Source organism: Xenopus laevis, chromosome 9_10L, assembly GCF_017654675.1.
Source record: "Xenopus laevis strain J_2021 chromosome 9_10L, Xenopus_laevis_v10.1, whole genome shotgun sequence".
In the NCBI taxonomy this organism is placed as follows: domain Eukaryota; kingdom Metazoa; phylum Chordata; class Amphibia; order Anura; family Pipidae; genus Xenopus; species Xenopus laevis.
The window spans coordinates 109,033,362-109,058,595 of record NC_054387.1 but is presented as its reverse complement, the minus strand read 5'-3'; the positions used below and the strand labels follow the sequence as shown (position 1 = coordinate 109,058,595).

General features: G+C 37.6%; 1 protein-coding gene across 1 annotated transcript in view; it reads left to right on the top strand.

The window, feature by feature from the left end:
* fam20c.L (family with sequence similarity 20 member C L homeolog) overlaps positions 1–23,738 on the top strand; it is a 126,127-nt gene extending 102,389 nt beyond the window's left edge. Inside the window, exons 6-10 of the mRNA XM_018236411.2 lie at positions 873–1,053; positions 13,284–13,393; positions 16,411–16,492; positions 20,211–20,270; positions 22,649–23,738. Of these exons, the coding sequence (XP_018091900.1) occupies positions 873–1,053; positions 13,284–13,393; positions 16,411–16,492; positions 20,211–20,270; positions 22,649–22,904 (689 nt within the window). The 3' untranslated portion in view covers positions 22,905–23,738. The remainder of the gene's footprint in view (positions 1–872; positions 1,054–13,283; positions 13,394–16,410; positions 16,493–20,210; positions 20,271–22,648) is intronic.
* Positions 23,739–25,234: the final 1,496 nt, after the last annotated feature.

Here is a 25,234-nt window from a genome sequence, read left to right as displayed (position 1 = left end):
ACGTTCCTTAACAATTTTATTTGTGACCTTTTGTTGCAGATGACAATATTGCTAAACCAAGTGAAGGTGCTAACAAGCATTTTAGACGCCAGGCGCGAATTTGCGGCAAATTCCCGTGTTTCACCACCGGCTTCCTTTTTTGGACGCCGGCGCATTTTCGCAGCGAATGTGCGCTGGCGTCCAAAAATGGATGCCAGTTTCAAAAACTAGACTCTGGTAGCATTTTGGGAATTTTCCAGCGAAGAGAAACGGGACAAATTCGCCCATCACTATTCACTGGAAGTCCACTGCTTCCCCAATCTTCACTTTTGGTGTGCACTAGTGAACAATACTCTCCCTAGCCAATACAATTTTTAGACAACATGGGGTCGGTCTGTGTTTGGAAATGGTGGACGCTCAGGGTTGGACTGGCCCGGCGGGATACCGGGAAAAAACCCGGCGGGCCCTGACCCTTATGGGCCCCTACCGGGCCAGACCCCCTCTGCCGATATTGGGTTGCCAAAAAAAATCTTTTTTTTGGGTGCTGCACCATCTGTGCATGCGCGCCGAGTGGCGCCATTTGCGCATGCGTGTGGTGCCGGCTGCGCACCGAGAGAATCGGCGCTTCACAATAGGGGAGCGGTGGGGGCCAGAAGGGGGGCCCTGGACAGCAGTCCTGGTGGTCCCCAGTCCCCCCAGTCCGACACTCTGGACACCCACCCTGATTCTAATGAAGGATGATGTTGGTCACTTACCTTCAGGCTCCACTGACAATTTATAATAAAAACTTAAAACAACAGAAATTTGTAACTGTATAAACTGTATAATTTGGCATTAACTGAGAACAAAAATATGAATGAAAATTTGACAGTGTGTATTTTGATTTCTTACAGCAAACAACATCTGCTTCTATGGAGAATGCTCCTACTACTGTTCAACGGAACATGCACTTTGTGGAAAGCCGGATCAGATAGAAGGCTCCTTGGCAGCATTTCTTCCAGATTTGTCTCTGGCCAAGAGGAAAAATTGGAGAAATCCGTGGAGGAGGTCGTACCATAAGCGCAAGAAAGCAGAGTAAGGTTTACTATTGCCACATTTCATGTTAATTGAACCCGAATTTTTTGAGGGGTTTTGCCCAAAAACCCCCAATTTTTCAGATTATCTGGCTAAACCCAGCACAAACCCTGATATCTTCAAATTGGAATTAGTACATCTCCCAATGATTTTTACATGTCTGAAATGGCAGATATTTGAATTCAGGACTGTTTGTGACATCGGGGTATAGTAAATCTTGAAAAAGTTGAGGGTTTTTTTTCATAAAAATTCTAGTTTTTGCCCCAAAAAGCCAGATAAATTTGAGTTAAACCCCCTTAATGTGTAACACATATCACTGTTATTTTGAGGAGGTCCTTGTACAGGTATGGGACCTGTTATGCAGAATGCTCGGTACCTGGGGTTTTCCGGATAAGAGATGCTTCCATAATTTGGATCTCCATATCTACTAGAAAATAATTTAAACTTAAAATAAAATAAACCCAAAATAATTGTTTTGCCTTCAATAAGGATTAATACAAGGTACCTTCTTCTTATTGCAGGAAAAATGAAACAATATTTAAAATGTTTAATTATTTCTTTAAAAATGGAGTCTAGGGGAGATGGCCTTCCCGTAATTTGGAGCTTTCTGGATAACAGGAACCATACCTGCATAGAAAAAATATGGGTTCTTAATAGGAGAATGTACCATTTAGATAATAGATGGAGAAACAGCATCCAAGCATATTTTTGCTCTAAGTGGCAGCTCAGATATAGCATAAGATCAACTCTTTTGCTGCCTGATTTTGGCATCTCTCCACCAGTGTGATAAAGGGAGGCTGGGGATGCTGTCAGTCTTGCTAGCAGAATGCCTGGAAGTGCTGATGTGAAGGAGAAAGTCACTTTCCCCAGTTCATGTTACCAACAACAAAGGACACTGATATTCTGTTAATAGCAAGGCAACCCTTCCATGTAGCAGAGTAGAGCTCCAATGCATTTGTGAAAAATACCATAATTACTTTAGGGACACTTTTTATAATAAATTTACCATGATTCTTTTTTTTTTCCTGTAAATTGATACTTTCCTCTTTACCCCTTAATGGACAAGAAGGACCAGAAGTGGATTTGTTTCATAGCCCTCTAAAAGCCTAGCACTGGACAGTGGCCAGAGCATGAACTTATTGCATTACTTGTCTCCCTGTTCCTTTCCATTCATCATTTCTGGCAGCCGTGGAGATATGATTTCTGAAGACTTATCCATTCAGATCATATTAGAGAGGTGGACGAGGGAATGCAGTTGTTTGGCAGGCCTGATGTGTCATCAGATAAATTGCTCGATTAACCTTCTCCTGAATGACACTCCTTAACCCTTTAATGTACTGGCTTCTTGGCTCCAACGTTATGAAGCAGGAGATGGTATCAATCTATCCATATAGGAATGATACCTTTTATCCAGAATGCTTGGAACCTGGGATTTTCCAAATACAGTATCTTTATGTAATTTGGATCTTCATACCTTAAGTCTACTAGAAAATCATGTAAACATTAAATAAACCAAATTTTGCTTCCAATAAGGATTAATCATATCTTAGTTTGGATCAAGTACAAGTTACTGTTTTATTATTACAGAGAAAAAGGAAATTTTTTACAAAAAAATTTGGATTTTTTGGATAAAATGGAGTCAAAGGGAGACGTCCATTCCATAATTCTGAAGTTTCTGGATAACGGGTTTCCAGGTAACGGATCCCTTACCTGTACTATATACCACATCTACATTCCAGAAATGGAACCTTCTTTCAACTAGACAGGGGCTGTTGTACTGTTCATTACTTCATGCATTGCAAATGCTTTAGTAACTGTTAACAAAGGAATATCCAGCTGCAATGCTTCCAAGTATCACTGCCTTAATTAGACATAAAGTAAAAATAACTCCAAGAGGATGGGATGCTAAAGAGAATTCTTCCGTACATTAGTCATTATGGCTCTGGACACGTAACACAAAACATGAATAAATGTAATTTTAATGTTAAGGCATTTTAAAAACATTCTCCGGTATATAATATAAGGCACTAACTTTGCCCAGGAGCAGTAACCCAATAAAATATTTGCATTTAAACAGGTGACCAGTAAATTCTACCTGCTGATTGGCTTTTATGGGTTACTGCTCCATTGGCCAACTTAGTGCCTTTTATTACATAACTATATATATATATAAGCAAAAATAGAAAAAAGCGGCACTCACAGGATTTTTCAGCAGGTTCAAAAAATAGAATCTTTATTGAAGCTCAACGTTTCGATCCCCCACAGGGATCTTCTCTCCTGACGAAGATCCCTGTGGGGGATCAAAACGTTGAGCTTCAATAAAGATTCTATTTTTTGAACCTGCTGAAAAATCCTGTGAGTGACGCTTTTTTCTATTTTTGCTTCTATAACAGTAGGCACCCAGGTCCTCAACTATGGAAACGGTGTGCACCTTGGGACTGTGTATATATATATATATATATATATATATATATATATATATATATATATATATATATATATATATATATATATATACTGTATATATATATATATATATATATATATATATATATATATATACTTTACTTTGCTGCTACAATCTTGGAGAAACCCTTTCCAACAGCAACAAACAAGGGACATCCAGACATTTTTTACAAGGGCTGCAAAAAAGTATGGAATCCATCAGGAAACCTGTAATCCAGAAAGCTCACAATTACACCAAGGTTATTTCCCACTGACTCCACTTTAATCAAATAATTCAAATTTTGTTTTACAAATGATTTTCTTTTTCTCTGTCATAATAAAATGGTATGTTGTATTTGATCTTAGCTACTGTAAGATATAATAATTCTTTATTGGGTGCAAAACAATCCTCTTGGGTTTAATGATTGTTACATTTTTTTTTTAATAGACTTAAGGTATGAAGATCCAAATTACGGCAAACACCAGGTCCTCAGAATTCCAGATAACAGGTCCCATACCTGTATAAATAAAGGTATTTATTGAAAATGACATTTTAAAGATCAATATCTCCAGTGGCCTTTTTAATGTAATTTTCAATAAATACATTTTTATACTGATTATTTTTTATTTTTATGGAATTTCTGAAAGCCTGGATACCCCTTGTATTCCTTGTCGGTTTATCTGCTCCCCAAAGTGAGGGTCCAGGGCCATTGCACCTGGACCACCTTATCTACATGGTGAGAGCTTCAACTAATGTCTGCTGTGCTTCTGTTTGTTGTTTTGTACCATTGAAAACATTCCCAACACAACTTTAAAATCCAGTGATTGGTCACATCTTAGAAAACAGGTTTGGAACCTCTTATCCAGAATGTTTCGGATTTTCATACCTTAATTCTACTAGAAAATCAGTTAAACATTAAATAAATCCAATAGGCTGGTTTTGCTTCCAGTAAGGATTAATTATATCCTAGTTGGGATCTAGTACAAGCTACTGTTGTATTATTACAGAGAAAAAAGAATTTTTTTAAAAAAACTTGGATTATTTGGATGGGAGACGGAGTCTCCCATCCTGTAATTCTGGATTATGGGTTGGCATAATGGAACCCATACCTGTATATACAAAGACTGAAATCTAAGTTAACCTTCAGTAGCACCTGTCTCCTCTTATTTTCAGTGTAGTCAGTATTTTATATCTGGATTTTTAATACCAATCAGACCCCTTTTTCTATGAATTGAATTATAGGCCAAATTATAGCAGGACACACTGCAGCATAATTTATAGAACCCTAGATATGCCTTTTTATATCTGCATTAGATCTTTTATTCTACCATCAGATAAGTGCAATGCATACATTTGCAACATGTAATCACAACACTGAGGGGCCCATTTACTTAGCTCGAGTGAAGGAATAGAATAAAAAAAACGTCGAATTTCGAATGATTTTTTTGGCTACTTCGACCATCGAATTGGCTACTTCGACCTTCGACTACGATTTTGACTTCGAATTGAACGATCCGAACTAAAAATTGTTCGACTATTCGACCATTCGATAGTCAAAGTACTGTCTCTTTAAAAAAACTTCGACCCCCTACTTCGCCACCTAAAACCTACCGAAGTGCAATGTTAGCCTATGGGGAAGGTCCCCATAGGCTTTCTAATATTTTATAGGTCGAAGAAAAATCGTTCGATCGATGGATTAAAATCCCTCGAATCGAACAATTCGAAGGATTTAATCGTTCGATCGATTTTTCGTCCGATCAAACTTTTTTGCGGTAAATCCTTCGACTTCGATATTCGAAGTCGAAGGATTTACATTCGGCAGTCGAATATCGAGGGTTAATTAACCCTCGATATTCGACCCTATGTAAACCTGCCCCTGAGTGTCATTAAAATTCATGTTAATCTGCTTGCGTTCTGCCTAATGCATTGTGCATCTAAAAATATTTATATTAATATTTAGAATATTGACAATGGCAATTTATATTTCGTCTTGATGTTCTACAAACGAGCGCACGTCTTGATTCTCCGTCGGATACCGGAGCGCAAGCCCAAGGGCATGGTTCCTTTCTGCGCACATTCATCTATTCAGAGAAAGACTTTTAATTTTTCAGATAGGGAACTGAAAACAAAATTGCTATTGAATGGTATATGTTATGTGACAGTTGCAAGGACATTAGGTGGAAGATTGCTTAACCATGGTAACCCAGTTGAACTATGGACCTGCTCAATGGTAGACGGATTTATAATTTAGTTGTAAGATTTGTAAAACACCTGCGATCAGTTACAGCTTCTCAGGCTGGTGCTGACTGCGGCGTGAATATATAAAAAGATCCAAAATAAACCTATTGAGTTTCATGTGTCATCTCCTATTTTATCTGGGAGTAATGTTCTTAAAACCCCCATCCCTATTGCTGAGTTAGGGAGTCAAAAATAGTGACAGGCAAATTCGTCCCGTTTCGCTTCACTGCAAAATTTGCGAAATAAATTTGCGGGTGTCAAAACTGGCACCGCCGACAATCCCTTTGCCTGTTTTGTCCAATTGCAGTAAAGTCAATGGGCGTGAATTGTCGATGGCGTCAATATTGTTTCCGGTGGCAAAACTATTTTTTTCACGGTAGTTTCACGAATTTATTAGACGGAGGCGAAACTTGGAAATTATCCGCAAATTCATGCCTGGTAAAGAAATTCACCCATCACTAGTCAAAAACTAGACAGTGGGGGGTGTCTTAAACCGCACCCTTGGTGACCTAAATATGTATTTTTTTATTTTCATTATATTGAAATAAAATAATAAAAATGCTCTTGGCATTGTTTCAATGACACTACGTGCAGCTAGTGGGTTAATATGACTATTTCCGAGTTGCAAAATCATTAGAGGCCAGCATTTACAGCAAATCTGAATTGCGTTATCCAGCCACTGTCAGCACTTTCTATCACAAAAGCCTTAGATTCTCTGAAGAAAGACTATACAATGTCAATTTCAGCTGCTGATCTGTAACTGCAGCTCCATCAAATTGAATCATTCCCAAAGAGTATCCCTTAGGAGACAGCTAGTGGATTGTTCAGAGACCTTAGATGGAGATCAGCTTCGAGGGTAATCATCTCTGTGCTCTGTGTTTCCTTTTGAAAGATTAGTAGTGGTTGAAATTCTGATAAATTTGCTATTTCTAGCATTATCTTCCATTCCTTACATGATATCTTGATAAATATGAATCTAATAAAAGGGAGAGTTGGAGTTTTCTATAGAATGTAGAAGGGGAACTAGTCTAAAATAGAATAATGCTAGAAATGTAATCTAAATATAAACATAAACTTACTGCACCAGAAGCCCAATAATGCATTAAAGAAATTATTTATGCTTTCAAAAGGGGCTGTCATCTTGTAACTTTGTTTAACATCTTTGTAAGACCAAGACTATGCACATGCTCAGTGTGGTCTGTCCTTCAGTTGGGAGGGTTAAGCTTAGGGATCGTCATAGATTATCAAAACAGCACAAGTCAAACAATATCTGCCATAGAAGCTGATATAGCAAGACTGATTAATAATCAGAATATGCAGACTGCTCTGGGTTTGCAGATACAAATATCTACACGGTCGCCGGCTGTTCTATAGGGAAACAAACAAAGCTGCTCAAGGCCAGGGAAGTAAGGTGGGGAGCTCCCCTCTGCCATTTGAAAGTATGATCGTTTACCTGCAGAGCAGTTAGGGACATATGAAGTTTCCTAAAAGAAAGGGGGAATTTTACTACATACAGTTAGGTTTGTTATAAAAATTGTACACATTTTTTAATTAAAGTATATTGGAGATAGATTTCTTTTTCATTAAGGAAAGTAAAAATGGGATTTTATTTTTTGCCTTTACATCCCCTTTAAATAATGATCTAATATAATTCTCTATGGCATTTTCTCCTTTTATGCAGGCCAACATACCATTACCATAATAACAGGTATCTCATTTATTGAGATAAGTGTGCAATTTTAGCATGCCAATAGTACATAGTACTCGAACTCCAGAAAGGCAGATAAAGTGCTGTTGCATGTTGACAGCTCAACAAATATGTTTAATGCCTTTGGTGATGATGCTATGAAACAAGAGAGCAAGGTGCAAACAGAGCAGGTAGACTTCTCATTGGAGAATCCTCTTGCACAAAAATAGGCTGATGGTTTTGGAAGAGCTGAAGAATTAATTTGGGTCTTTACTGACTGAAATCTGCTAGATTCCACCCCTTTAGACTTGGGGAACAGAACTTTCTCTTGAATCAGTGCCAATTGTTCTTCATGGTAAGGGAAGTGAGGTGGTGGAATACACTGCCGGGTGATGTTGTTATGCCTTTAAGAGAGGCTTGGATGATTTTTTGAACAAGCGTAATATCCACAGTTAGTTTAGTATAGGTATTGGTAAACTGCATTTGGTTTATATTTGTGAGTGTACAGATAAGCCGGCATAGGTATGTGTATATATACACTGGGGTCATTAAGATGGGTTGAACTTGATGGACTTTTGTCTTTTTCTCAATTACAGTATGTTTATTTTTAACTATGTAGATTCCATTGAAGTAAATAGCAGAGCCACATTCAGGCATTTCTCTACTGGCTGAAATACACCAGTAGAGAATGTGCCCCGTGTGCCATTGACCTTAGGGAAAAGAGTACATATTTTTAAATCCATATTACACATATGGTCTGTCTTAAACAACCTCTGTTGTGTATTTGTAAACACCTTGTCATTAATGTGTGTTTCCCATATTGATGGTGCTAAACAGGGTTGGATTTTTTCACCCCCTCCCACCCTCCGTTGCATCATTTGCTTGTAATGGAGCAATAGTGTCTAGTCTGTAGTGCTCCGGAATCAAGCAAATTCCCATGTGACTGGGTAGCATACTGCACCTTTTTGGCCTTGCCACAAATCCGGGCCTGGTGCCAAATCAAGACATTTAGCTCAGGTGCCTATTTTACGTACACAATTGGACCTACAGTATTTCCATTGAAATGAAACCAAGTCTTCTGTGGTTAGGCATGATTCTCATCTGAGAATCCTTTTGCATCTGTAATTTACATGTTGTACCTCCCAGATGTCCCTGTTTAGGTTGCATAGGCTGTGGCTGAAGAATGGGTGGGGTGTGTCTGGTAGAAACTTGGCATGACCCAGGCAGATAAGGAACATGGTCTAAATTGTCTTTGTTTATAGTGTTAAAACATTGGGAAGTATGATTTCATCTGTTTCTCTATGTCGAGGGCCTCCAACCTTTTGTACCTGTGAGCAGGGCCGGGCTAAGGGGTAGGCAGAGTAGGCACGTGCCTAGGGCGCAAAGCTGGAGGGGTGCCAGGCACGTACCTCCTCTGTTGCCTACCCCCAGTCCGGTCACATCTCTGGCCAGTGGCGTTACTAGATGTTACTGGGCCCCACAGCAAATTTTAGGGCCCTCAACATATCCAGAGGTTTTTACCAATATATATTGAAATTGCTCATTAAGTAGGTCCTCATGGGGCCCCTATACCTGCTAGGCCCCCTGCAGCCACAGGTTCCTCTGTAGTTACACCCTTGTCTCTGGCTGACTGTCTGCGCTTCCTCTTCTTTTTGTAGTCTTGCGCATGCGCAGAAGCGCTGCGGCTGGCTTGCCTAGGGCGCCTGTCCGCCCGAGGCCTGGCCCTGCCTGTGAGCAACATTCAGATGTAAAAAGAGTTTGGGCCCATTACAAATATGGGAGTTCAAAATAAGTTCTGTGATTGTCCATTTGGTAGCCCTTATGTGTAGTGATGGGCGAATAAACTCGCCAGACACGAATCTGTGCAGATTTTCCACGTTTCGCTGCAAGCAAATTAATTTGTGAAACTGCGGCGACAATTCACTGGCAAAAAATGTTCAGCAACAAAAAAAAATTGACCCTTGTCCAAATTATTCGGACACCCATTGACTTTAATGCATTTGGACCAAATAGTCGTGCGTATAAATATTGTCACTCTCGTCAAAATGATTTTGATACCCATTGACTACAATGTGTTTCGCACAGATTCACCCATAACTACTTATGTGGACTGGCAGCCTACAGGAGACTCTGTTTGGCAGTACACATGGTTTTTATACAACTAAAACTTGCCTCCAAAATAGGAATTCAAAATTAAGGCCACTGGGAGCAACATCCAAGGGGTTGGTGAGCAACATGTTGCTCATGAGCCATTGGTTGGGGATCAGGCTCCATGTGGGGTGACTTTGATATTTTAACATGACCCAATAAAATAATTTTTTATCTTAAAAGCATACATATAGAAAAACATTTTTTGAATAATAATGGTGTAACATGAGAATCAAGTGGGTAATAATCTTATTCTTGCAGAGCTTCATGCATTTCATCTGTACCAACAAATTTCAGGTTCAGATTCCTATAAAATAACCAAATAATCTGTAAGGTGAATGCAAATAGGCCCTCTGTTTTTTTTTTGTTCATGGACATACTAATTCATGCATTATATAGATTTAGAAACACAGCAACATATATGGCCCTTTTAATCGAATGTAGGGATTTCTAAGTGTGCACATGTGTTTCAAAATGTATGCATGCACATGAGCGCACATCTTAGTGGGAACATTGCTGACAGTGCCTGGAGTAATTGCATAGTGGGTGCAGAATGTTCAGATAGCAGAAATATTAGCTGCACGCCAACATCATACCCCCTTCTTGCTGAATTCATAACCTGTATCCACTGTACCCATTTCTTCTTTTAGTTTTTATTGTTTGATTGATCGTTCTGAACAGCAGTAGAAATTCAAATGGGTTTACATATTCCATATACCGTATATGTACAGGTATAATACGTAGAAACCTTAGTGACTGTCATACAGCATATTATCTTATCATATTATCAGCATATTAGTATTTATATGAAAAAGCCTTTATTCCTTGTAGGCCTTGCATGTACATTTAAAAAATATATTCACAAAGAGTGCCTGCCCAGTGGGCTAGAGACTTTGATATATTAAATGTTTCAGCTTCTTATTCCAGAGTCTTCACAAGAGATATTCAGCACGATCTGTTGTGCTAGATAATGTTTTGCACAGAGAGGAATGTCACACTAGGGGTTTGCTTTGGAGCATGATATGAAAAATATCTCATCATTCAGCTCATGGGTTTCTTTGCGCTGTATAAAATTCACCACATCTCATTATCCAAAGGCTGGGAGGAAATCCTGGCTCAGTTCCTATTCAAAATACATTTTTAATCCTTCATTTCATATTGAGACCATGGTATTCACGTTAATCTCACTATGTGCAGCACAGTTTATATTATAGTCATTTCTGACTTCATTGGAAAAAAAGGGACCTTTCCGATACTGATTTTGTTATCGTTTATAGCAACATGGTACAGCAAGATGAAACCTGAGTACAGACAAACTGTTTGCACCGGGTCTAGCAACCCATGGCAGCCAATCAGTTGTTCGCTTTTATTTTAGTTGAACAATAAATGCTGACCTCTATAGGTTACTTTACTGGTGCAAGTATTATTAAATTGGGGACCTCCAAATGTTCTTTATTATATCTTTCTTATATTACTAAGGATGTAAATCCTACCTAAAACTCTGGATGTCACCTTAATAAGAGATGCTAGAAGATGCTCCATTGTGAATCCTCTCCATGAACTCTGCTCCTATCTTGGATAGGGAAATTGCTGTGCAAATTGGGCACATAATACAATAATATAATAATCAGTACGGCGAACATAGTGGAGCTCATTTATTGACAGTGGGAAAATGCGTACCTGGGCAGTTATCCATAGCATCCAATCAGTAATTAGTTATGTTCAGCTAACTGCAAGAAAAATTCATTCACCTTTAAATTCATTGGTTGTCAAAGGTTACTGCACTATGGCAAAAAAAAGTACGCAAAAATAAAGGGCCAATTTTGAGTTGATAAAAAATGTCTGCTAGTTCGGTTTTACATTTCTGCATCATTTCCAGACAGGCTTTTCCCGTTGAATTGAATATGACCCAGAATGTGTTTGAAATAAATTTTTTTGATAATCTTGTGCATAAAGAACTGTCATCCTGGTGTACACAAAGTAGATAGGATTCTTATTTCAGGATCATCTTCAAGATGTTCACTGATAGCTGGAGAAAAATGGTTTGTTTCTCAGACTATATTGCTTTGAGATCTATTCCTGATGGTACTAAGCTGCAGCCAGTGTCTGACTGGTGTGTATGGGGCCCACCGGGTCTACCATATCAGCCCCCCCCACCACCCCAGTTGTGGGCTCCACCACTCCAGTCATGGGCTCCCCACCCCAGACTTGAGCCTCCAATGTCAGACCCGAGCTTCTCCTTCCCAAATGCTTCAGTGGTTGGCTGGATACTGGGAGTTGCACATCATAAATAGCTGAAAAAAATTGCTGGTTTTCCATCCTTGATGACAATTCTAAAAATATCAATTAATACATAATGTAAAACTTATGTGATGGACATCAATTAATAAGGGCATTTCTGGCCTCAGGGCTGTGTCTGGCCAATGGTTTCAAGCTCTTTTCTTTTTAAAGCCTATTTTTCATCAATATATATTTTATATGTTAAATACTAGCTAGTATTTGCCACCTCTGCTTGGGGTGGGGGTGATATTAGGTACTCAATACTATATTTCCTCCAAACTGTCCATACTAGGTTAATTTAACTTGTGTTATATATGTGCAGCTTTATAAATATGTTATCTTCTGCCTGAGCCTGTTATACAGAAAGGACTGCCATCTCTCTAAGCTTATAAGCAAGGGAAACAACATTGATTCCATTAATACCAGGATTTATCTTTCCATGCATCTCTTCAATTGAATACTGCTTCCTGGCTGGTTCTCTGAATAAAAAAAATAGCAAGGTTTTAAGGCTCTGCTCTAATCAGAGTTGCAAATCAATGGCCATACTAATCAGCTTGCATTGGCCACGAGGAATTATAGTAGAAATAAACATGCTGCGTCTGTAACAAAGGTCTCAGTATAACATTCAATGCAGTAGGTTCTCAATTGTGATTTCCCAGGCTCATTAAAGGTATAAGTGGGTATTCATTGTTCAAATGCTCTCCAAAGAGCCATTCCTATATTCCTGGTGACTCTAATGTGAGTCTTTCCAATTCATATTATAGCAGTAAGGTGGATAAATGTAGAAATATGGACAAATTTACCTTGCCCAGTGACCAATTCTAACTTTTCTAGTCTACGACATGGAAAGAAAAATCTCAGATTGGCTGCTATTTTATTAACGTAAGCCATATACGTACTAATGAAATCATATGGAACAACGTCTTCTATCGTTTTTGGTACTTACATGGTGGCCTATCCATCCTCACCAATATTCATGTACTATAGATATCAAATGCTTTGGAGATCTGGCATCTGGCAGATCTGGCATCTCTGTTCACAAGGTTTATACTGTGTATACATAGTGCTTTCTATACAGCTTAAAGTGTTAGAGTTACTGCGGAAGTGTAATGGCTGCATGGACCTGCTAATAAAGCACTGTTATACTCTACTCATCCTTGGCTACCAAAACTTAATATATAGCCTAAATACTGTACATATCCACACTATCCATTTGGGGGTCCTAGTGTATGATCCCTGCAAGTAACTCAAAGTGCTGTGCTTATTGAAATTATGGGAAGTATTTGCTCTTGATTTCATTACAAAATGGGGACACTGAACCATTTTTTAATATACTGTATGAACAATTATCATAATTGCAGCTTACAAGGAATCCCTGTAATGAATGTATAATGTCTACTAAAACATGCCAATGAAATATCTCTTTTCTAGGTGGGAAGTTGATTCTAACTACTGTGAAGGAGTAAAGCAGACCCCGCCCTATGACAGTGGCACTCGGCTCCTTGACCTCATTGACACGACTGTGTTTGACTTTCTGATTGGTACGTTGCAGGCTGTATTGTATACTGAAGTGTAATAATAGACACAGTATCATGCTGATATATAAATCCTTGTACAGATTAAATTGTATGCAAAGGCATTCTCCACAATGCTTTGGGTACAAACCTTGAATTACTGTTTATAAGAATATAATAGGGCATACAGTGGTGTGACCTGTGCTGTACTGGGCTCTCCAGCCAAGAGGAAGGGGGTAAAGCATCTACCAACTTGTATAAAAACCTATGGCTTAAAGCTAAATGGCATTGGTTAGACATTCAGATACTATAGTAATTTTAACGGTACCATTACTCTACAGTATATTTGCTATGGATGAGACTTATTATTCTCAGGGGGTGAGCCCTCGCAACAATGTGGAGGCAGGGTGCAATGCACTGTAAGCCATATAATATATAAAAAGAATGGGTGCCAGTGGTTACATTAACCAGAAGAACTGATTGATTCAAACCAGCCCACATTGGAGAATATAGCAACAATACTGAGCACAGTCATTGAGTAGTCAGTTTATACTCACACATAGGGCATACAATTCAAAAGAGCACACAAGAGGAGTATACAATTCAAAAGAGCACACAAGAGGAGCATATACCATCCAACCAGAGTTCCTTTTCTTCCTCGGGTGACTCCTCTGTCAGGTGAGCTCATATGGGAAACTAACTAGTCCCTAAAACCTGCATGCTGGTTGCCCTTCTGGGTAACAATGCCAATGGGGATCTCACCCCTTCTAACACTTCTTCGTGGAGCCCAGAGCTGCTCATATAGGTAGCCCTGGGCCTAGTGAAACCTGTAATAGGGTCTAGCTACCCCCTTCTAGTCCTTAGCTGACTCCCTTCTACTTAGGGGAGTCTCTGGCAGAAAGCCCTGAGACCACATGGCTCATTCAATATATATTATTACGCTTACTTAACTTTGGATAGCTAGGGGTCATGTTTAGACCCAGGAGGGTCAAATAACTAATGGCCTGTTTAGTGGCCAAACCTTAGGCGAATACTCAGTAAACGAGAAGACCATTTAGTATCTAGTATCTCAAGAGTATCTCATCTAGATGTTTTACAAAGACAATTCCGTCAGGGTTTAATAAGCTCTGTAAATTTCAACCGCAGTGCCATACACCTTGTGGGATTATGTTTCTTGATAGTTGTTGAGATTACCACTTAGTTGTAAAGATCTCAAGCTTTATACTTGTTACCAGATAAGCCATTTCATATACAATAGGTTTACTTCTCAAGTGCAAAAGTCAAGTATCATTCATGTCTGACAATAGGTGTTGCAAAACAGGACCTGTGCTACAATGGCTATTTCTCTTCTGTCTATTTTTCAAGAAAAAATTCTTGCTGTGTTCAGTAATTATCTTGAACGAATGACAAGCGTAGTCATACTCTTGTCATTCAGTACACACAGCATTATTGATTCCGGCAGGACTAGATCTGTTCCAAAAATCCAAGTTAAATGCACTTGAACAGACAGTTCACCACAGAGGGGAACTCTATTCATGTGGATAGGTTTCTAAGAATTTTCTTAACTGGTATGAACTGCGGTGAAATGTCTGTTCACATTTGATTAATAAGCTCTTGCCAATCACAAACTCTTATTAGATGAGCGCTGGCAATGCATTTAAACTATCTGGTAATGTATCAGCAGGATTATTCTTGGAGCCAGAGGGGACTGAAAAAAAAAAGAGATAAACTGTACAGTTCACTTGTGTTCTTCTCCCGAGCAACAATCATTATAAATGGAATTATATTAGATATTAATGTCACAGTAAGCAATTTACACAGGGTCAGAATACCAAATTTATTTCAAATTTTAAGGACACAGGTCCTACCTTTCAGAAATCTAATAAAACAGTTTGGAGGAAGAGCAAAGTATTATTCATATTATGTCTGCGCTTTTCGACACTTTTATCAGCGTTTTGGGGCAATTCATATCCAGCCGGTTGTTTGTGCTTCTAATACAATAGGCTTGTCAGCTGGAGCAGTGAATGGGAGGCAGTGTTAGTACGGTGCTTCAGAATACCAAAGGCAGTTCTAGAGCTCTGTTGTGGGTTTGTTTGTTCCTTAGAAGATAAAAAGACATAGGGAGATTTTCAAAATAACCTGGAGACAATTCTAAAGCCCATGGGACACCTATAGTTTGATACCCCTCTGTGCCGCCTGTCATTTAACAATGACAGTTGGTTTCCATTCATCTTAACAGCTGGTACTGAGAGGTATCAAGCATTTCTCCGCCAACTGAAATAAGCCAGTGGGGAATCATTCTTTATGACATTGTCCTCAATATATAGTAATACAGGTATGGGATCCATTATCTGGAAACCCATTATCCAGAAAGCTCTGAATAACGGAAAGGCTGTCTCCCATAGACTCCACTTTGTCCAAATAATCCAAATTTGTAAAAATGATTTCCTTTTTCTCTGTAATAATAAAACAGAACCTTGGGTTTAGTAATATTTACACAAGATTCTAGTAGACTTAAGATTTAACGATCCAAATTACAGAAAGATCTGTTATCTGGAAAACCCCATGTCCCGAGCTTCTGGATAAAAGGTCCAATACCTGTACCTGTCATACATATAGATTTTATTATTTTGTATGGTCAGGTCTCATATATATGTTTTCTGTCTGTCTGTCTGTCTGTCTGTCTGTCTGTCTGTCTATTTATCTATCTATCTACCTATCTATATATGTATCTATTTATCTATCAGCTACAGTTTCTATCTATCTATCTATCTATCTATCTATCTATCTATCTATCTATCTATCTATCTATCTCTTTATTTTTACCAATGAAATACTGAAGAGAATAGGTGCATCACAGTGTCTTATGACCACAGTTTAAACAACATCATCCGTGCCCATAAATTAAGATTGGGTCTGTTGCTTTCACATTGTGAGATTTACAGTAGGCCGGCGTAAGATTTGTGAGCTTAAGGTGGAATCAATATTATACCCCATTTAAAGTAACATTATGCTTTATGACACCAATCTATCTCTCTCTCTAGGGAATATGGATCGTCACCATTATGAGACCTTTGAAAAGTTTGGCAATGAAACATTTATCATTCACTTGGACAATGGAAGAGGGTATGTATTTTACTTAAACCAGCACAATTATGGTTTGAGGAGGGTCTTTAGTGCTTTTAGAACTATAATCCCAAATTTCTCATGCTATATGAAAAACGTTTCAAGGGACACAGTAATTTGTACAGGGAAGGTATTCTCAGATATAAAGCCCATACACCAGTGCATTTTTTTCATGCATCATAACCAGTGCTGTAATCACTGTGCAATTTAAAATGTATTGTATTTAAGACAAAACATATTCAACAGGGCCATTTAGTAAATAGCAATAGGAATATATAAACAGTATGATGAGATTGAATGCTATGGGAAGGTGGTAATGAATCTTGTAACCAAGTAGCAACTGAGGATATTACTGTATGTAGCATGCAAAATGACAGCCCAGATCTGTTATCTGGAAGCCCGTTATCCAGAAGGCTCTGAATCATGGAAAGGCCTTCTCCCGTAGACCCAATTTTATCCAAATAATACACATTTAAAAAAAAAAATGATTGCCACTTTCTCTGTAATAATAAAACAGTACCTTGTACTTGATACAAACTAAGATACAATGAATCCTTATTGGAAGCAAAACCAGCCTATTGGGTTTATTTAATGTTTACATGATTTTCAAGTAGACTTAAGGTATGAAAATCCAAATTACAGAAAGATCCATTATCCAGAAAACCCCAGGTCCGAGCTTTCTGGATAACAGGGCCCGTGTCTGTACTAATTATAAATATCAGTGGCCAAAGATCTCCTGTTTGAAGTTATAAAATCCATTATTAATGACTAGTCTGAACCCAAGGGCAGTAGCTAAAGTTCTGAACAAGTAAAAATTTAATATTTACTGTCACTGTTTAAGCCACTTGACATAGGGTACAATAACATATAGTATAAACATTTAAAAAAAAATGCAAGGAGTCTTAATTTGAGCATTTATTAGTTGAAAGTAATCAAAGCACACAACATAAAAACCATTGTATCAAATTGCATTTTGCATTTCGTGCCATTGGGCGCTTCAGTGGAGGAAATCTGATAAAGAGCCCAATGCCACGAAATGCGTCAGGAGGGAGTGGCTGAAAGAGGGAGGACACTGCTTTGTGTTATGTTTTAATGCAATTTGATACAATGGTTTTGATGTTGTTTGCTGTGATTCCATTGTACAAATAAAAGCTTGAATTGAGCCACCTTGCATATGTTTCCATTTTTCGTACAGTAGTAGAAGTTCTACAGCATCTAGTCAAGGCTTTGATTGAAATATGGGGAATATAAATGGGGCAAAGAATTCTAAGCACATGAAAGGTCTTAATCTAGCGTAAATGGTAGACAGTGATGGGAATTGTTCAGTAACAACTCTAATTGGAACATTGCTCAGAGGAGTGTGAGCAGTCTGTACCTACTGCCTTTCCAAAGATCTCACTTTCACTCTAGTACCTTGCATTGTAATATTTTGCAACAGCTATACATAAACTATTTCAGCTCGTTATCACTGCAGCTATTTGCTGAGCTGGATTCAGTCATGTACTTAGAGATAGACCAAGATAACATGAATTCTCATTTGCACAATGTTGGCTTCTATTCTACCTGAAGGTTTTTCATGCTGCCAAAAAGTCTGAAAGGCTAATTGCAATGACCATGATGTTGTATATCCTCATCTTCAACAACTGTGGTCCAAACATATTTCAAGCCCATTACAAGTAAAAGTCAATTAGGGTCAGCGAAACTGTTGATGTTCAATGAAATAGGATAGCCTCCAACTTATGTAACTCATAAAACCTCCAGCCCCATCAGCATTTTATTAAACTGGCATAGTCTACCTTCAGGCTTTCCATTAAAAAAAAGGAACAAAAAGTTCCTTTGTCAGTGTTAAAAGTCATTGCTTTCTTAAGACCAAAATGCCTGAGGTTGCCATGGTAATTTCACTTGGCAATGGACTCAAGGGAGGCATTTATATTGACCTTGCAAGCACTTAATATTCTGCGCATAACACTGGATTTATAAAGGAAAACATCATTTGAATTTGTTCATTGAATCTACCTTATCTAAAAAAATATCTATTGAATTGAAAGAGAATAAAATATGACCAAGCCTGATGGAAATATATAATTTCTTTTGAGAAGTTGTAACTTCAATGTTTATGATAACCATTAAGAAAATGTGAACACGCCAACTGGAACATTCAGAGGCTGAATAAACCTACAGAACAATTTTCTTGGGTTCCTTCCAAATTTCAGTTTATTTTTGACATTTTTATCATTTGTTTGTCTAATTATAATTAATTATAACCTGCAATAAGTCAGAACATTTTAGGGTGAACATATTCAAGATTGGGACGTTTCTTTTTCTTCCCTTGATGACAAAAAGTAATTTGCATGCAAAGTAAATGAGGCAAAAAAATAATAAATATGGTCTTTTTTGTGTTGCCCCAAGCCTTTGTATTATCTTACAGAAAGGACAAGGGAAATGTCTATACATTTAGAATGAATGAGATATGATAAACATAATTAACTAATATCAGTGAGCGTATTAAATAGAATACTGATGATGTGGATCTGTAGTTTGACTTCAGCTACAGGCTTACAAGTTGGACTTGCAGTACATATATACATTTCTTTCCACTGATTAGGGGTTCCACCTTCTTGCAGTCCAGAGGACCCCTGTGATCTTGGCTCAGAATTTACCTTTAAAAATTGCTTTGCAAATGAGAATCACCTTAGCCTGGGTCAATTACCTAATCTCACAGTGAGCACATTATTCAACAGTCAACTGGGTGAGTGCTTAGGTATTGCAAAAGCTGTTGAAAGCTCACTTCAATTATCAAGGAAAGCCGAACGTCTGTAGATGGGCAGGAATTTGCCCATTATGGAAGTGGAATAAGGTAATACTATACAGTATGAGTGTTCTGCTGAAATGCTTGCTACATATGCATTGTATTGTATTGCAACACAATAATAGCCATGATTTTGCTATGCAGAGTTTCCATTTATCAAAGCTATTGTTATCATGAGCTGGCCTTAGCAATCAATGTGTTATATCTACAGATAGCATAACATTTCCATTAAATAAACTTAATTGAATGCTGAAAATACACTTCCCACTGTAAACTACTATTCCTACTGCTCCAGCATCTTGGAAATACTCCTAAATATTCAAGTTTTAAAATCATAAACCTTTTTTTTGGCCTCATTTTTATCATATTGGGGTAAAAATAAGATGTCAAATTTGAATGAATCATTCCATAAAAGAGTTCCACAAAAAATATTACAGCACAAGGCTGATTGCTTTGAGAAAGGTTATGAAACTTCTTGCGTTGATCAGCGGGTAAAACATTGCTGCTGTATATTTTTTTTTGGTGTAAAAATGGTGTATAAAGGTGTGTGTAGAGAAAGTAGCAATGTGCAAAATATGGCACACATCACTTGTATATCAGAAATTCAGTGGTCTAAGGATGGTGGACAGACTGCAAACATGGTTAAACTATGAAGAATGGAGCAGTAGAGCCAAAATACAGGATATCCTGTATTAGTAGGAGGCAGGACTGTCTATCTGGAGAGAACGATTCATCAGTGAAATACTGATAATATATCAATATATTTGTCATCAATGAGTGTCAAGTATACTGTACATACAGACACATACATACTGTATATTAAGAGAGCACTGCTATAACCTTGAGGTAAAAGTGCTGTTTTCATACTGTATCCATGGCTAACGTCATTTTTATTTAATCTTTCAACAGATTTGGTAAATATACACATGATGAACTCTCCATCTTGGTACCTTTGAACCAGTGTTGCAGGTATGATTTTTTTGGTTTGAGACAAGCATAGCCTACAGTCATTTTTTTCTACTTTTATTTACTTTCAAACAATAAGGGGCAGATTTATCAAGGGTCGAATTTCAAAGTGTAAAATACTTCGAATTCGAATATCGAAGTCAAAATATTTTTCACCGAATTTGGCATCGAACGTTCGAAGTAAAATCGTTTGTACGATTAAATTGTTCGAATCGTACGATTAAATCGTTCGAAACGTACGATTCAACGATTTTAGAGTATGATTCAACGATTTTACTTATATGTGTGAAGACTTAGAAAAATGAAGTTTTAATTTGGCGAAGTATTGAAGTCGAAGTTTTTTTAAAGAGACAGTACTTCGATTATTGGATGGTCGAATATTCAAACGATTTTTACTTCAAACTGAAGTCAAAGTAAATTTGAAGTTGTACTATCCTATTCGATGGTCGAAGTATCCAAAAAATTACTTTGAATTTCAAATTTTTTTACTTCAAAAATTCCCTCGAATTCACTTTGACCCTTGATAAATCTGCCCATAAATAATAGTTATCAATACAAAAAAAAACTGTTCTGTTCTTTTTAGGACTGAATTTGATGTTCCAGAACAATGTTCAGAAAACATCAGTCTAGGATATTGCAGTTTTAATAAAGGAAAAAGAGTCCATCATGGACAAAACTATTATGCCACTTATGATTACTGAATAAAATCTTCTTGAATCGTATGCATCCCATTCTGTTGGCTTATATATTCTTGAACAATCCCTGCACTTCTTAGAAATTGCAGACTTTCTATTAAAAACCTACAATGTTAAAATGTAGGTAGGAAAAGATAGTAGCACACACACGCACACACGCCAGTTCTTCTCTACCAAATTTGACCTTTATGAATTCAAGCTTGCTTATTGGAAGTAATATTAATATTGCCTGGTATAATTCTGTAAGGCATGGGTTTACACAGGCATAAAGTTATCAAACATGGTCCTTTCTGAAGTAGGTATATCTATTAAAGGAGAACTATGCCCTAAAAATGAATATGGCTAAAACTGCCATATTTTATATACTGAGCTTATTGCACCAGCCTAAAGTTTCAGCTTCCCAATAGCATCAATGATCCAGGACTTCAAACTTGTCACAGGGGGTCACCATCTTGGAAAGTGTCTTCCAGTCACATGCTCAGTGGGCTCTAAACAGTTGTTGAAAAGCTAAGCTTAGGGGTCGACGCAAATTATCAAGCAGAAAATGTCTGTAATATCAGCTGATTCTACAAGGCTGATTATTAACTTCTAATGCAATTGTGCTGGTTTCTGAGCTGACATAGTAATTATCTGTATTAAGTACTAATCAGCCTTATAATGTGACATTTATATTCTGAATAAACAGTATATTGTGAGTGGGTCCCTAAGCTCAGTAAGTGACAGCAGCACAGAGCATGTGCAGTGAATCAGCAGAACAAAAGATGGGGAGCAACTGGGGAATCTTTGGGGCATATATCTTCCCTGCTAAATGGGTTTGGTTGATTTGGGCTGGTACAGAAGCCCAAAACAACATTTCTAGCCTACTTCTTTAGTTAAGCTTTACTTCTCCTTTAACCAAGCTCCCCAGGTCACTGCTGATATCCATAGTGGCTCTGAGTACCTGGTAATACTGCACCTAATTTTCTCCCTTGACTAATCGTGCAATGCCAACTTAAATGCCAGTGATGAGTGAGTAGAATATCTACTAGCAGTATGCCTGTAGAAAGTGTATATGTTAAGTAAAATAACTGGTAAACGTGGGTACCCACCGAATACCCACAAAGGGGATGGATTTTGTGTAGAAAGTTCCTGATTCCCTGGTCTGGTTGATACTTGTTCCAAAGTGACTTCTGATTTTGCAGTTCCTTGGTCAGAAGAAATGTTAAACCAATTGCAGGTAGGGTCAGGTAGTGGGTCAGGGTAAGGAGCATAACTGGTTGGCAGGACCTGACCTTTTCAAGACTTTATCTTATAACACCCCCAGTCTAATTTTCTTCTAAAAGACCATGCAGCTGTTCCCCTAAAATTAAAGGAGGAAAAATGCATCCTTTGAAGAACATTAGAAGGACGTTATTTAAATAAAAGAAAGTCAACTTTTTCCCAATTGATTTCACTTAAATGGTAAAATATGAGGATATAGACTGCTTTGAATACAGGATATCATCTCTTTTATTTTATATTGTGTTTTATTATTGTAGTATATATATAAGGATAAGCAAATCGTTGATAAAAATATAGCATAAAAGCAGTGGTTTTCTTTCATTTTTGCAAAGGTGTTGGCCCTTTTCTTTGTTTTGTCAATGTCTTTTCCACTTTCAGTTTTATCAAAATAACAGTTTGTAATCCATGTTTCCTTTCCTATTACAGAATAAAAAAATCTACTTACCTACGATTACAATTACTGGCAAAGGAAGAGTACTTGCTAAGTAGCGTGATGGAGGAATCCTTACTACAGGACAAATTAGCACCTATCCTTTATCAGCCACATCTAGAAGCATTGGACAGAAGATTACGGATTGTTCTAAGAGCAGTCAGTGACTGCATTGAAAAATATAGCTATACTGAAGTCGTTGAAGATGATTGGGACTTATATGAAGTGAAAGACAAAACAACCAAGAGGTAGTGACACAAACAAAAAAACGCTACTAACTTCAAATGAGATGAAGGCAACAGTCTCTAAAAAGGACTGTATATGCTCCAGAGTGAATTCAGTGAATTCAGATTAAAGATGTAATTGTTCCCACTGTAGTCAACCTATAGACAGACACAAAAGATTAGGTAACTAAGACATTTGTATGATAAGTAGATTTTTTTTGGATGTGCATAAAAACGATGCGGTCAAAGACCCTCGGAGTTGGGATTTAAAGGGTGATATGTTTTCTTTGTACAGATAGAAGGTCTTTATTTAAAGAAAACATATTTATATATGGTAAATCTATTAAAGGAAAATATGATGATCTACCTACCACTTTTTCTAACAAAAAAAAAAAATTATCTGTGATGGTGATTTAAGATAAAGACACCAAATGATTATGTCGGGAGAATTTCAACAGCTTTGCTTTATTTTGGAAGGATATGTTTGCAACTACTAGTACTTTTTTTTATTTAAAAAATGGTTTACTAATCCAGGTCCTGAAAGGAGCATGGATTTAACAGGATAAAATCCACGACAACTGTGCAATGGAAGCTTTACTGGAATGCTGGAATGAAGAACAAAGAAAAACCAAGAGTTTATGAAAAGAAGGGATATTTATCATATCTTTAACGGGCCTTTATTTTTGGACCTTCACTTCAGGGCCTCTGTCTTCTTAAGTTTGTTTTCCATATGTTGGTGTAAATACTGTACATAACATACCTGGATACCAGTTGCCATGGGCAGCTGTATGCTTCATTTTGTAGCATTTTTGTGTTTGCAGCGTGGTAAAAGTGCAATAAAAAGGCAAATCTGCACCTAAAAGTGTCTTTTGTCATTAAAATAAATTGTCAGTTGTATATTATAGGTGTTGCTTTGCTGGTTAATGATCTCTCTCTTTTGGGATTCACCAGATTCTTGGCAACCTACATTTGAAACAGTTATTCCATCGATCAGTGGGTGCCAAACTTTTCACTTGAAGCTCCTTCTCTGGAATTCACCAGATTCATGCTTCACAGGAGGATCATACGAATTGTACATTCAATTGTAGTTGGGCATATCGGGGAAGAGTCTACAGGAAAGTGACTTTTGGTGTTATATACACACTGTAATTTTAAGATGCATGGAGGCACGCTACATGTGAAGCAGTTAATTTTTAATTTATACACTATAGTGTTTGTTAAACTTTTTCAACTCAAGCCCTGCTTATAGGTCCAACCTTTGTCCATGGTCCCTATAAAAGGTCTAACCTTTGACCAGGGCCTCCCGTTGCTCCTGAAATGAGTGTAGCTATAGGAAATGATTGATGTATCGTTCATTAAGCCAATGGTTTAAAAAATATCTAAGACCGCAAATACATATTCACCCCAAACTGACCTTCAAGCTGGGCTTTCAGGTGTATCCAGGAGAACAAATGACCATTGTCCCCAATTCTTACCCTAACTGATTCTCAGGCTGAGCCTACCTTTCCATTGCTTGAAGGTGGCTAAAACTGGTGCAACATTAACCTCATTAACTGGATCAAAAATATATTTTTGAGACTACTTATTTATGCTAAAAAAAGTTGAGTGTCTTGTTAAAATTCTTGTTCTCTCAGCTGATGTAATATTATTAATCCAGGAACCATATAAACCAGGATTATAGCATTATCCAGTAGTGATGGGCGAATTTGCGCCGTTTCACTTTGCCGAAAAATTCACGAAACGGCGCTGGCGTCTCGTTTTTGTCGCCGACGCCCATTTTTTTGAAGCCAGCGCCCGTTTTTGACTCCAGCGAATTTTTGCCGCGAATTTTCGCGGGCGTTTCGCGAATTTATTAGCTGGTGACGAATTGCGCAAATTCGCCACAAATTCGCGCCTTGCGAATAAATTCACCCATCAATATTATCCAGTTTTGCTCAGTAAAGACACAAGTATGGCAAATAGATAAACTGGAATGCAAGGTTACTGCTGGTTGCACACTTTTTCTTAACAGTAGAGGATTTTTTTGACATCCATGCAGAAATTATTCATGCCTCATGAGTGATTAAGGAAATAAAGTGCGGCCTTTAGATCCAAATGCAAACCCTAATGCACATGAAACCAGACAATAGCACTACAAATCATGTCTTTTATCTAACGAGGAGGAGTTTATTTTTCTTAATCAGCAAAGTTCTACAATAATTACAGTATGTCAATGTAAAGCCCGAAATTGAATTCCCCTTTTTATTTTAATCCTCTTTCAACGAATAAAATAGTGTTTATTCTGACATGTATCTTCCTGCAAATTATTATTACAGGAATAATGTCTAAACAATATTTAAAATGAATTCTGAAAATGTT